The 14,919-nt window shown below is 39.2% G+C and overlaps 1 protein-coding gene across 4 annotated transcripts; it reads left to right on the top strand.

Annotated features, from left to right (window-relative positions):
- Positions 4,071-13,661, top strand: LOC8057934 (sterol 3-beta-glucosyltransferase UGT80A2). Of its 4 annotated transcripts, none has more exons than XR_002449965.1 (14): positions 4,071-4,353; positions 6,037-6,200; positions 6,676-6,918; positions 7,321-7,432; positions 7,530-7,700; positions 7,870-7,933; positions 8,016-8,073; positions 8,333-8,510; positions 8,800-8,930; positions 11,547-11,649; positions 11,878-12,439; positions 12,539-12,586; positions 12,658-12,807; positions 12,989-13,661. XR_002449965.1 is itself a non-coding variant. In XM_021453117.1 (14 exons), the coding sequence occupies exons 1-14, from the start codon at positions 4,284-4,286 to the stop codon at positions 13,175-13,177; spliced, it is 1,758 nt and encodes a 585-aa protein (XP_021308792.1). In that variant the 5' UTR covers positions 4,078-4,283; the 3' UTR covers positions 13,178-13,661. The 4 variants fall into 4 exon arrangements, 1 of the variants encoding a protein (XP_021308792.1); XR_002449963.1 differs by having other exon boundaries at positions 4,072-4,353; positions 11,777-12,439; XM_021453117.1 differs by lacking the exon at positions 11,878-12,439 and adding an exon at positions 11,777-11,853 and having other exon boundaries at positions 4,078-4,353.

The following is a 14,919-nucleotide window of genomic DNA, read 5'->3' as shown; positions in this document are numbered from 1 at the left end:
CAAGATTGTTGTAGATCTTTTCTTTTTTTTAGAAATTTTCTATTCGACAAAATAGCTAAACAATAGAATTTGACAATTAATTTTAACCAGACTATTGGAGTTGCTCTTATGGGCTATATATTTGTAATATTCAACAAACTAACATATATGCTGATTATACATGTGTGTGTATATAATATATACATATATTTGTGTTTGTCATAAAAATCATGGGTATTCCCCTGGCGCCGCCCATGATAGTTGGAGTTACATATTTGTGCTAAGATATGAGCACACTTTGCACAATTTCACATTAAGTAGCACTACAATTGTAGCAAAGTTATTTTCATTTTTAGACACACCTAGCAATTTTTGTTTCCTAAATTTACTCTAGATGGTAAATCGTGATAACTTATTGAGAATATATCACAGTAGTGCAAAGAGGGTTTATGTACTTAAAATGGCGTGTGAAAGATATACAAGAAACAAATGGCATGGGTATGACATGCCACCCACTGGATTTCATAAAAAATGTCCAATAATTCGGTACACAATTATTATTACTAGGTCATCCCATACCCATGCCATTATTAAGGCATGGCATACCGTAGGCCCAATAATGAAATCCAGTGGGTGGCACGGGTATGGCATGACATACCCTAGGCCTAGACCAAAAAAACATAAATGTAAGTTTCATACCTAATAATTTTTTATCCGTCACATCAAATCTTTAGACATATATAGACGAAAACAAAAACTAATTGCATAATATGGTTATAAATCACGAGACGAATCTTTTAAGCCTAATTAATTCATGGTTGGACACTAATTGTCCAATAAAGTGAAAATGCTGCAGTAGTCAAATTCAAAAACTTTTTAGAACTAAACAAGGCTTTGATAAAAAAAAGACTCCATTCCAAACGCACGATGGATGCGCGACTTATGCCAATTAGGCCTTGTTTACTTCCCAAAAATTTACAATTTTTTTCGAGATTTCTCATCACATCGAATCTTGTGACACATGCATAGAACATTAAATATAAATAAAAAATAACTAATCGCACAGTTTGCCTATAATTTGCGAGACAAAGTTTTTGAGCTAAGTTAGTTTATGATTGGACAATATTTATCAAATACAAACGAAAAATGCTATTGTGTTCATTTTGTAAATTTTTTTGCAACTAAACAAGACCTTAATAATTGTGTACCGAATTATTGGACATTTTTTATGAAATTCTATCGAATTGCTAAATAGATTTTATCGGTTTATATATGAAAATTTTTTGTTCGGCATACCCCAAGCAAAAATCCGAGCTCTGCCACTGCCTGGCAACAAGTAGTAGAAAAAATATAAAAAAAAAGATAAAACAAGTAAGTCGAATGGAAAAAATTAAAAATGGAATAAAAGATAGTTTAGAAAATATAATAAAAGATGTGACGCTGGGCATGTTGAAGCTACAATGGTTGAAGCTGCAATGGTTAAAAAGAAAGAGAAGCGATGGGCATCGCTGTGAGCGGTGTGCAGGATGGGATGCTGCCCACACGTGGTGGGCTCTATACATAGCAGTGTCATTGAAAAAAGGTAATACAGGATGAATACGGTTGAAAAATAAAGGTCACCAGAAGAGAATATGATAAAGAGAAGGTAGTCACGGATCTCGAGAACAATTTTTGACGGTGAGGATAGTGGGTGCTCAGCATGTGGAGCCACCAGACATTTTCGCTTCTTCGTCCCTATTGACTGTTGCACCTAGCAACATGTAATCGTGCCAGTCATGTATCAGTATGTGGATGCATTAGGTAGTTTTTTTTTGACAGAAGGTAGTTTGGTTTTGTAACGAACATGTTTTTATAGCAACTGCACCTGTGACCGCGTCCAAGGCTTCCTCTCCACCACGTTGTGTACGCCGTGCATGTGGCACGGACAACCGCAAATGACGGCACACTGGTGCAGCTGCTCGGCGTGGTGGGGAGAGCGGATCAAAGCTCTATTTGGCCTTTTGAACCTGCTTTTGTAAAAGCCAAAAGCCAACCAAAGAGCTCAAAAGCCACAAGTGTTTTTGCCCAAAAGCAGCTTTTCTCGTAGTACAAATCCAAAAGCAACTCACCCCCTGTTTTCACTAACTTTTGAGATCCGTTCATTTTTTTTTTCAAAAGCCACGAGTGACCAACCAAATGACTTTTAGATTTCTCAAAACCCACATCCCACAGCAGCTTTTCAAAAAGCTCAAAGCTCACAGTAGCTTTTCCAAAAGTCACAACCCAACCAAACACACCCTAATACTATCTCCGTCCCTTGTTTTATTAAAAAAAATTTATATAAATATAGTCAAATTAAATCATCCTTAAAAAATTTTTATTAATAAACCAAGCCACGATAAAAGAATTGATATTTTACATAAATTTTTAAATAAAAAAGTAGTTAAATTTGGTGTTAAAAAAGACAAACGTCTTATAATTTAAAATACATTGAGTATATCGCAATACATAAAAAAACTGAGATTTATAGTAAAAAAGAATTCTTTCTCGCAAGCATGTGTTTGCTTGCGTTCTGCATGTTTGCGGTGCGCGTCCATCATTCTTCATTCCTAAGTTCGTCAGCGACAAGCTCTAGAGCTCAACAACCACCGTTAGTTACAACAGCTAGTATTAGAGTGGGAAGATCGACGTGGAAGACACACGGTGGAACCATCCAACTTGTTTAGTCCTTGTTCAGATGCAAAAAGTTTTTGGATTTTGACACTGTAATATTTTCGTTTTTATTTGACAAACATTGTCTAATTATAGAGTAACTAGGCTTAGAAGATTCGTCTCGTGATTTACAGGTAAACTGTGCAATTAGTTAATCTTTTTATCTATATTTAATACTTCATGCATGTGCCGCAAGATTCGATGTGACGGAGAATCTTGTAAAGTTTTGGATTTTTGGGTATATCTAAATATTTTGCAAAATGTGAATAGTACCAATTTCATTTGTATTTGATAAATATTGTCTAATTATAGACTAACTAGGCTCAAAAGATTCGTCTCGTCAATTCCGACCAAACTATGTAATTAGTTTTTATTTTTATCTATATTTAATACTTAATGCGTACGTCTAAAGATTCGATGTGACGAAGAATTTGAAAAATTTGTAAATTTTTTTGAAACTAAACAAGGCCTTGGCCAAAAAGCAACGGCTGCGCGACATCAGGAAGAAGATGGGTGATGACAGCACGCCACAGAGCACCATGTCTAGTGGCGTCAAGGAGGGCATGGTCATGTGGCCGATGCTCTCCCACATACAAACTACGAGCGATCGATGTTGATGCAAGTAAATGACGAAACTATGGAGATTTGGGAGGTGATCCATCCAAGGACCAATGTGAAAGCGGTCTCAAGATCGTGAAGCGATGGGCATGCTTTTTTAATCTGTTCTATAGGAGAGCTAAGGTTCGAGCAAGGGGCACTTGCGGCAAGTAGCATAATATTAGGGCCCAAAAACCAAAAAAATTTTAAGATTCTACATCACATCGAATCTTACGGCACATGTATGAAGCATTAAATTTAGACGAAATTAAAAACTAATTACACAATTTACCTGTAAATCACGAGACGAATCTTTTGATACTAATTAGTCCATAATTAGATAATATTTGCCACAAACAAACGAAAGTGCTACAGTAGTGAAATCCAAATAAACAAGGGAAGGCGTTCTTCTTTAAAGCTTTTTGTCTCCTAATAAAATTGGCATTGCCAAACAGTAAAATTCTTATTCTGAGATTTTTTTTTGCATGCTAAGCTGTGGGAACTCAAAGCTTTGTGAAAAATGTTGTAAAGGAAAAGTGTTGTGAAAATAAGTGGTCAGTGCTCATAGGAGTAGGGTTTGCGTACGTGTGTTCATAGGGTTGAGTGTGCGTGCGTACTGAGGACAGTGCCGGCAGCCCAGCCGCTATGGTCTTTCGCCTCTGGACAACAGACGGTCGCTCAACCGTTTTCAACGGCAATTCCATCATCCGCAGACCTGGTCCACCACGCATCCGGACCGTCCGTCCGCACCCGGGGCGCACGTCTTCGCTTCCAGATTCCGCCACGTGTCCCCTACCCAACGCCCAATGGCCTTCGTCTCCGTCCTTCCGTGAGAAGCCTCCGTCCGCGTTCACCGTTTCTCTCTCCTCTGGCTCCGACCCTCCGACGACTCTCGTGGTGGCGTCGCCTGCTTGTGCTTGGAGGTTCCGGTCCTCTGGAGGAGGCCTTGCCCCTCGGCCTCGGGAGAGAGGGAGGGAGGGAAGGAAGGAATCTTCTAGAAGCCTTTCCCGCGGCCGATGAAGGAAGCCAGCAGCAGCCGTGTCGGCGCCGCCGGTGCCGGCGCTGAGGACGTCGGTTCCTCGTCCGGTGAGCCCGTTTGGTCCCTTTTTCCGATAACCCTACCGATGATTATAGGAGTTTCTAGTTTCCTCCTTCATCGTCAAATTCTTAGCCAATCTGGTTCCGTGTCGTGTCCTCGATCGTAACGGTATTCTACGAAGCGATTTGATCCGTGTTAGTCTTAGAACTTGATAGCGATGGCGTCGTGGTGTGGCATTGTCGTGTTGAAGGTTGGTTCTAGACTTCTAGCGGCCGAATTCGAGGGGAGGCGTTAGGGTTTATATATGCAGACAGCAGGCTCACGCTCATCGCTGGCTTTCTGGTGAATTCTGCTGAGATTGTCGTCCTGATTCGAAGAGGAGGGGAGGTTGAGGCGGGCCAATGTTTTGTTTTCTTGTGTTCCGGTGTAATTGCAGTTTGGGTCGGCAAACTGGTACAAGTGGACGGATTTGGGGGAATTTTCCTGCCTGATCCGTGGTCCCCTGGTTCCTTTGACTCCACAGTGGTTGAGACTTGGACATTTTGTCTTCAAAGACGGCAGTCTGGTCCTAGATGGCCTCTCATTAGAGTTTTATGGACATTAAATATACTGATATAGCACCATATTAATGAAAAGAGTTGATAAGAGTTTCACGGGAGTAGAGAGAGTTTTATGGTGACGAAACTCTTCTACACCGTTTCTAAAATATGAATGTGTTGAAAACGGGGTCATGAAACCCCCACTGAGGATAACCTAAATTTAGTGCTCTAGCAGGTTTAAAGGAGGTTTTCTATTTTCTAAAAATAATAAAAATCTGGTTTAATCTCTAAAAAATCATTACTAATTTATTTTAAATCAGAAAAGAGTGAAACTATACCATTTTTTAAAACGTTATTATATGTTGCTGCTCTGTTTGGAGTATTGGTAATTTATGTATTTATGTTCCAAAACCATTGCTTTATTGCTAGTCGGGCTCATTATTTATTTAAAATAATAACTAAAAATGGAGTAGCAACAGATATATACCATTTTTAGAAGAAAATTGGTAGTAGTTTTAGATTTTTGTATTTAAAGTAAATCAGTTATGAATTTTTAAAGATTAAATTGGATCTGTATTGTTTTTAGAAAATAGAAGACCACCTTTGAAACTAGCTAGAGGATGAAATTTGTCCGGTTTTGACAATTGGAGGTCGTTTGGCAGGGTTGAAAATCAAACTCCACGCATGTTGTCGGTGGCTGAAATTTTTACTTTACCCAACACTAAAATGTCACATTTTCCTCTTGCTATGGACATTATTCTATTATATATTTTCTAGTGACTAAAACTAAGTGTGGCACTACATAGTTGTTAGGATTTGTTGAAGTTTTGCCTTGCAATGTTTGTTGCTGCTTGTTAGTTGTGGTTTTGATTTCCTCATGGTTTAATAGATTAACCTTCTAATTCTTAGTTATCTGATTCTTCATAAACCTTATTGTGTTGCTTGCTTTATGCCATGATTTTTATAATTCTATCCCATCTTGAATAATGCATAATTTGATAGATCAATAGTTGTTTATTGCAAAGGAAAGAGATTAGGGCAAACAGTATGCTAGCTCCTAGAGTTAAACTTTTTTTTTTTTGATTTATTGATTTTTTTTGTCTGGTGAACTAGGTTGTATTTATTCATTTCACTACTTCTCTGAAACTTGACTTTATTCTTATGTAATTGTTTGAAATTTTGTACTTCTAGTGTCCAACAATTGTTTCCCACAAGATGAGGGTACAAGCTCCAGCGAAATGGACAATACTGAATTCTCTGAGACGTCCTCAGAGGTGTCAGGTTCTGAGAGAACAAGACCTGTAGATAGCAAAAATGCATCTTCCGTACTTGATACGATATCTATTAAAAAGAAGGTAATCTAATCTATCATGTTTGCTCGCCCATGCTATTGTGGTTCATTATTCATGCATTTGACAAAAAATATGTAGCTCCTGTATTTAGCCACTGTTTACATGCAAAAATATTTTTCTAAGGGAACAGATTCTACATTTAATAGTTGCACTGCTAATGTACTATATTACATAGCCATGCATGTATAAAAATTAGCAGTGGATGTCTGTAATCATCACTGAATTTCTAGCACCATTATTTTTTTCTCAAACCAGCTTAGAGCTGCATGTCATTATATTAAGAAGAAAAAATGTTATTAAAAAACAAGCCCCATCAAAGCCTCACAAACACAGCACAGGCCCCACACTCACACAGCACAAAGCTCGTGAATTTGCAACTCGCTCTCAGTTAGTTATGTGTGTACTTTTATCCCTTTCTGCAATGTTCTAATTAAATGACAGTTTCTACCTGTTGCATCTTGGTTTGAATTCATTGCAGCTAAAATTGTTTAGTCGAATGGCTACACTGAAAGATGATGGAACTGTAGTTGTTGATATCCCCACTAATATTGAAGCTGCGTCACTTGATCTTCCTTCTGAGGATCACCACAATGTGGCCTTTGGTGGCGGAACATTGGACTCTTCAGATCTTCAGTACAGGCCACCAATGCAAATTGCTATGCTGATTGTTGGTACAAGAGGGGATGTTCAGCCATTCATAGCTATAGGAAAACGTTTGCAGGTGAGCATGTTATCGAATTCTTTTGATACAATATGATCCTTTCACTATTAGATTTTTCATGGTGGTTAGTTAAAAGATTGTGAAATGTGCCTGTAGAGGATCAGTATGTGGACCAATTTATTTACGATGAGTAAGCTAACGAAGAAAAAATGTCATGTTATAACTGGTCCTCGTGAAAAAATGTCATCTAGGACCAATTTGATTCAGAGCATGTCATGATAAAATAGGCTGTATAACATTATTGCTATGTGCATGTTATAACTGGTTGGCAGGAAATATTTGAGGGTCCAGCACAGCATAAGGGAGCTATACTAATTGTTGAATTTTTCACCAAATGGAACTGCAACATGCTAATTGTTTTATGTTTTGTTCAAGATGAGTAACAATTACTTCTGTTAGCAGGACTACGGTCATCGTGTTAGATTAGCAACCCATGCCAACTTCAAGGACTTCGTGATGACTACTGGGTTGGAGTTTTATCCCCTTGGTGGAGATCCAAAAATTCTTGCTGGATGTATGTGAGTGTAATGCTTGATTGTTTTTGTGCTTTCACCTTAGAGTTCGCTATAAATAGATCTTGCATAACAGTACAGGGTTGGTAATTTGAGCAGACATGGTTAAGAACAAAGGATTCTTGCCTGCAACTCCATCAGAAATTCCTATCCAGCGCAAGCAGATTAGGGACATCATATTCTCCTTGCTTCCTGCTTGCAAGGATCCGGACATTGATACTGGTGTTTCTTTTAGTGCGGACGCCATAATAGCTAATCCAGCAGCATATGGTAATCCTCTTATTATTCCTACTTTATATTACGTTTCTGTTTGATTTGTTACACTTCTAATAGGTCAATTATAAGGCATTCTTTTGGCTCTAAAGGAATAGCCTTTCCACTTACCGCATTTTGTTTGTTATCTTAGTTCAACTGCTGACCGAAATGAGTGCCTATACAGGACATGTACATGTGGCAGAGGCTCTCAATATACCGATTCACATAATTTTCACAATGCCGTGGACGTAAGATCTCTCTCTCGATGGACCAATATGGCCTAGATTTTAACTTCAAGCATATCAGTGATGATTTTTATTTTATTGCCAGGCCTACCTGTGAATTTCCACATCCTTTCTCTCATGTGAAGCAACCTGCTGGATATAGAGTAAGTTGATTGTTGTTGCATGAAGCAATCATCACAAGATAGAATGTCTACTGGTTGAAAGACTAATACTTTAAATGTTAAACTTCCTCATAATACCTAATATCAAAATAATGTTTGACAAATATGATAATACACAGGCTTACAACAAGTAGACATTCTATCTTTAAATGAAGCTTCCTCACTGTTTCTTGTGAAACAGTTCCATTACATATCAAAGACTATCATGTGGCACCCATTTGACTATTACTTTGGGTTACAGCTTTCATACCAGATTGTTGACTCTTTTGTCTGGCTTGGCATAAGGGATATGATAAATGATCTCCGAAAAAGGAAATTGAAATTGAGACCAGTTACATACCTAAGTGGTACACATGCTTATTCGAATGATATTCCTCATGCATATATCTGGAGTCCTTACCTTGTCCCAAAACCAAAAGGTCGGTACCTCGTGCCTCGTAATACCCCAATCAAAGTTAACAAGATTTTGAAAATGCCTTGGTATTTTTTCTTTTACTTCATCAAGATTATTGTGCATAAACTGGTCATACAATTTTGGAAATCGAAGCAAAGCATGGTCACTATTTATTTGTATTTAATGAGCTTCCTTTAATATCTGAATACTTCTGTCAGTTTTGGACTAAATTTCACCAAGTCATAGTTACTATTACTGATATTAATTACTGATTTTTTTTATTGCTGAAAAATTAACCTGTGCCTCCTTTACAGACTGGGGACCTAAAATTGATGTTGTTGGATTTTGTTTCCTTGATCTTGCTTCAAATTATGAGCCTCCCGAGCCCCTTTTGAGGTGGTTAGGGAGTGGTGAGAGTCCTATTTATATTGGTTTTGGTAGCCTTGTAAGTTTTTATTTAGTGCTCAGAACTAATGTATTTTGATGCGTTTACTTTTCTTTCTACATGTTGACCACGATTATGCTTTAAATCCTGTTACATTTATATCTGGCCAAATGCTGTATTTATACTGTTTATTCTATGTTGGTCCATTCTTTGTTCTCTATCGTGTGGAACAAATGGATAATAGAGTTGGTAGGTTTATTATTAGGAACTGATATGTAATAAAATTTGTGACATAAAGATGTGCCCATGAGCGGATCAATGCCAGCCACTCGGCCTTATAGTTGGTATTTCTGATAACTATATGATTTAGAGTGACATTTTATAGTTCAAAGAGCATTGGTTAAAATTAATTTGCCTCACAAAAGCACAGCTCAGTTTTAATCTGCAATCAAGGTCCTTATTTTGGTCATTTGGTGTAGATTAGAAATTGACTCAAAACTTACTATGTTATAAACTTATTAATTTGCTGGATCATGGTCGTGTGTAAACTAGGGTATGGCGCGAATGATCTTGTATACCCTTTGTTTTTTCGTCTTAATGAAATGACACGTAGCTCTCCTCCGTTGTTTGAGAAAAAAATAACCTTAATTTGCCCAACAAAAGCATGAGCTTAGTTTCTTTGAGTAGTAGACATGAACTTAACCTTAAGCTGAGTTTCTTTGAAATATTCAGATGAAATTTAACATTAGAAGACATTTCAATATTGTCGGGTACCACAATTAGGGGTACCCAAAATCAGGGTGAAAACGGACTAAAGCTAAGATGATCACGGGCAATCCGTCTTGCCCGAGGCCAAGCCTTGAGGCCTCAGACACTGGTCGAGACCAATCACTTCTCCGACTCGACCGAGATCAATCACTTCTCCGACTCGCTCGAGACTAGCTCAAGCGAGCAGCCCCGCAAATCTCCGCATCACCCGACCCCGGGGATCGGGCGCTTCCATGCCATTGGTTCGCTCGAGACCCCCGTGACGTCAGCCGCGATCCCATGACGGAACCGTGGTACGACAGGACGAGACAGGGGTCAAATCGCCACTTCGCCCACGACAGCATAGGACAGGGTCTGACAACCACTGTGCTGCCAACTCCCATCATTTTGCGTACGGCTGAGGTCTGTACAAACATGAAGGCGTCATTCTAGGCTCCTATAGCCATGAACCCGACAAAGTCAAGGCGTGATTCCCAATTTGAGGGGCCTCTGGTCTCCCTACCCGTCAATCAGCCGGGCTTAGCACGTCGTCTGCAGGGTCGGACACGCCTCTACAGTGACTAGCATGGCTCTGCATGACGGCTATAGGGACGAGCACGATGAGCACTGTCACCCCTAGCGCCCACAATGACCGAAGGACAGAGGCCGTCCCTCGACTGCACACGCCATGCCTCCACTGAGCCGCGCCATACCTCCGCAGAGCAAGGCTACAGGGCCTTGGATCTGATAGAGAATACAATATAATGCACATGTGTACAACCCTGCCTCCCCTTGTGACTACAAAAGGGAGGGGCAGGAAACATTTTCTAGGCAGGTACACACGCTCACACACCACGAGAGCGACACTCGCAAAACACAGAGTATTTTCTCCACGCTACACCCACATCCTGAGACTTGGGAGTAACTCTCTGCTTTGCGGAGGTATGGCGAGGTGCAGTCGAGGTATGGCCTGGGCGCTAGGGGTGACAATCCGGATGGTTGTGCAAGGACACAAGCGATTTATACTGGTTTAGACAAGGAGTGCCCTACATCCAGTGGGGGGAGAGATCTTGTATTATCTAGCACCGAGGTGCTTGTAGTAGGGGTTACAAGCTTAGCGGAGAGAGAGTTACTCCCAAGTCTCAGGATGTGGGTGTAGCGTGGAGAAAATAAGCTGTGTTTTGCGAGTGTCACTCTCGTGGTGTGTGAGCGTGAGGCTACAGGGCCTTGGATCTGATAGAGATTACAATTTAATGCACATGTGTACAACCCTGCCTCCCCTTGTGACTATAAAAGGGAGGGGCAGGAACCGTTTTCTAGGCAGGCACACACATTCACACACCACGAGAGCAACACTCGCAACACACAGAGTATTTTCTCCATGCTACACCCACATCCTGAGACTTGGGAGTAACTCTCTCTCGCTAAGCTTATAACCCCTACTACAAGCACCTCGGTGCTAGATAATACAAGATCTCTCCCCCCACTGGATGTAGGGCACTCCTTGCCTGAACCAGTATAAATCACTTGTGTCCTTCTTGCACAACCATCCGGATCAGGGGCACGCCAATACAAATTTACTCGCCGGTGTGGTGATCACCAGATCGCACACCAACAATTACTCTATGAGTTTTTCTTATCTTATAGCAAGGATCTCAAACATGCTTACATTTTTGGCTCCACTACTAACAAGTCAAATCTCATGTACAAAGTTGGAATTGAGGCTAAATGTTGGCTCGACCATTTTGGCCTACAGTTGTTGCTGTACAATTGCTATCTGGAATAATTTATCATTGATATCAAGATAAAATCTCCCTACAGTTGTATTTTAATTATTTTGTGACATTTTGGCCTTCCTGATAAGTAGCTGCTACACATTTTTTTTTTAGTCTTATGTTTTAGCTTATTACTGCTGACTCCTATTTCCAGCCAATCCCAGAACCAGATAAGTTGACAAGAATCATTGTCCAAGCGCTTGAAATTACTGGACAAAGAGGTATCATTAACAAGGGTTGGGGCGGGCTTGGAAATTGTAAGTTATAAGAGTTCTTTAACTTTTGATATGTTACCATGTTCTTCACTTTCAGAGGCTTTGCATGTCCAACTTTTTATAATAAAAATAATAATAGCATGTGCATGTCTAACTATTTTATTTCCAGTGGAAGAATCAAAGGAATTTGTGTATGTACTTGATAATGTTCCACATGATTGGCTCTTTTTGCAATGCAAAGCTGTGGTAAGACCTGTCTTTCTTTCTCAGATGCTTATACGCCAAAAATCAAGTATGATGGTTTAACATGGAGGAAAGCTTATGCAGATGAAGCTGGGGAAGAATTAGAGATGAGCTTTGCTGATTGCAAATCATGTGTATAGTTGCATTCCTCATTGCATGTTAGGCTGTGTTGTCCTGGAATTCATACTTGGGATTCTAATAAAAATATAGAAGCAGTTGGATTTGTAACTAATGGGGTTGAATAAATAAATACACAAAGATTAGGAATACTTAAAGAATCAGTGGGATTCTCTGATCATGTTATTGAACAAAGGTAGTGAAATGCAAGTGGTTCCTTGTATTTTTGCAGACTTGAGAGACTGAATGAAGTCATGCCCTGTGAAGCTGTGACAATGGAAGTGCTTGACATTTCCTTTGTCTTAGTTTTACCTCTGACAATAGCTCTGGCTATGCTATGTGCTGTGTCTGAAAACTTGCAATAGTGCACTGATTTTAATTGTTGAGTGTGGTTTCTTCTATATTTGTTCTGAGTGTGATATTGCTGTGCTATGTAAAAACAGTTCAGACCCAGGAATGGCAGTTGATCGACGTAAGGAGACAAACTGGCTGTTAATAGAGGAACTTCATAGAAGAACTCTTTAGTTATCTTGGAATTAACGACTTGTAATATGGCCTTTGTCCTTTTCAGGTACACCATGGTGGTGCTGGCACTACTGCTGCTGGTCTTAAGGCTGGGGTATCCCCTCGTCTCTCCCTATTTGTGTGTGTGTGTTTTCCGACTGACATGTTTACCCCTAAATTTTGTAGTGCCCCACTACCATCATACCATTCTTTGGTGATCAATTCTTTTGGGGCAGCATGGTGCATGCCAGAGGATTGGGGGCGCCACCTATACCTGTGGAGCAATTACAATTGCAATCACTGATTGATGCAATCAAATTTATGATTGATCCAAAGGTAAACATTTTAATTTCTGTGCTAGTTTCTATACATAGGATGGGAAATCAAAGAGATTATATAAAGGAGGTGTATGAAAATAATGCAGATATTACCTGCAATCTTTAATGTCTATGTTTCTAAAAAGATGGAGCGCTAAGTTGCAATTCGTATTGAGTTGTTTCGCTATGTTTGACTGCAGGTAAAGGAACGAGCTGTTCAGCTAGCAAAGGCAATCGAATCAGAAGATGGTGTTGATGGGGCTGTAAAATCCTTTTTAAAACATCTTCCACAGAAAAGGGATTCCGAGGCAACGCCAACTGCACCACAGTCAACATTCATGCAACCGCTGCTTCTCCCTGTAAAGAGGTGTTTTGGCATGGCATCCTAATTCCTAACCCCGCATTTCCAAGCACCTGCTTTGGCTTTGTGGCAAGTGGCATCACCGGTCCGGAACAAGTTGCGCCACATGCTTAGGAGAAGGGGAAGTACCAACATGCGTAGCCAGTCGTTTCATCCTACCTATAAAGATTAAAGAATGTAGAGGCCTGTTTGGTTCCCCTTACTAAATTTTAATCAGCTGTGACTAGTGGAACTAAACTATTTTAGCTCCTTTTAGTCAGTGTGTTTGGAAGTTTAGCTACTAAAGTGACTAAAATTTAGCTGGCTAAAATTTAGAAAGGGAATCAAACATGCCCTATGTAGAGCTACTAAGTTTTTGAATTTTTATATATATGTATATAGCTTGTGGTAAGTGTGCATACAATACGGTAACTTGAGACTTCGGCTCCTTACAACTGTATATATATTACAAAACTAAGCGGGATATACGGAATTTCATCCAAACTTTTGTCCACCCAATTATTTGATCTGAAGCCGATTGCTGCTGAATTGACATGTGCATACTTTACAAAGACATTTTACAAACGTTTCAGTTCGGAGTAGCACGTAGCGAATATTGAATACGACATGACAAGTTCAAATGTTTATAGTTGTCTCCACTGTCGATGTTGCATGTGGAGATTTTGTCAATCAAGATGTTCATATAGTTGTCGATGTGTATGTGATCTTTCCAGTTGGTGAGCTCCTCTGTGAACATGCTGCTAGTATTTTGTTTGCCTCCAGCCAATAATAAAATTGTCAGTTGTCACCTTTACCGTGTGCCCGCCTGGAGAAAATAGCAGGTCAAATCTTTACTTGAATCGTGGAAATGAAGGGGGCAATGTCAGCATGACCCAGTAATATCAAAGGTGGGGTATGAAAGGGGACCAGCTGTAATAGGGAATCCAACGAAGAAATCAAGAAAAGAATGGGTCCATGGTCCATCAATAATTCAATATATGTAATGCAAACCAACGATCTAGCATGGCTGCAGCGTGTGGGAAGCGGCTAGCTCGTGAATTTCAACGTGTCCCAGACTTTTTGCATGTCATATTAGATTTGGCCATTAATTTCAATATATAGAATTATTTCCCATAGTAAGTCAGAAACATAAATTTATATTGTAATCTACTCCCTCCATCCCACATTATAAGTCTTTCTATAAATCTTGGCAAGGTTTTTAATTTCGTTATCGCAAAAATTTCGGCCACCACCGAAATTACCGAATTTCGCGAAATTCAGCCGAAATTTCGCCGAAATTTTTTTAGAGACTAGCACATGAAGTATGCTTTTATTTTTAAAAAAATTAGATCTAAACAAGTATCAATATGATTTATGATTACACATCTATTGAATAGAAGAATATACAATATAAACAATAGAAAATATGAGTCTAAAGTTATATAGCACATGTATTAGTATATAATAAAATTTCGGATTTTTCTTTCGGCCACCACCGAAATTACCGAAATTCGCGAAATTTCGCCGAAATTTTGAACCCTGAATCTTGGAGAGTCAAATCATCTCAAGTTTGACCAAATTTATATAGTAAGATAATAATATTTATGGTGTCAACTTAGTATCATTACATTGTTCATTAATTATATTTTTATATTATACCTATTTGATATTATAAATCTTTGTGATTTTTTCTATAATTTTGGTCAAAGTTGATATGCTTTGACTCTCCAACATTTTTGGCATGACTTACAATTTGGGATGGAGAAAGTATATGATTTTTAAAATTAATTA

Source organism: Sorghum bicolor, chromosome 2 (genome assembly GCF_000003195.3).
Source record: "Sorghum bicolor cultivar BTx623 chromosome 2, Sorghum_bicolor_NCBIv3, whole genome shotgun sequence".
Taxonomy (NCBI): Eukaryota; Viridiplantae; Streptophyta; class Magnoliopsida; order Poales; family Poaceae; genus Sorghum; species Sorghum bicolor.
The sequence above is the reverse complement of the archived record's forward strand: the minus strand, read 5'-3'. Positions and strand labels throughout refer to the sequence as shown.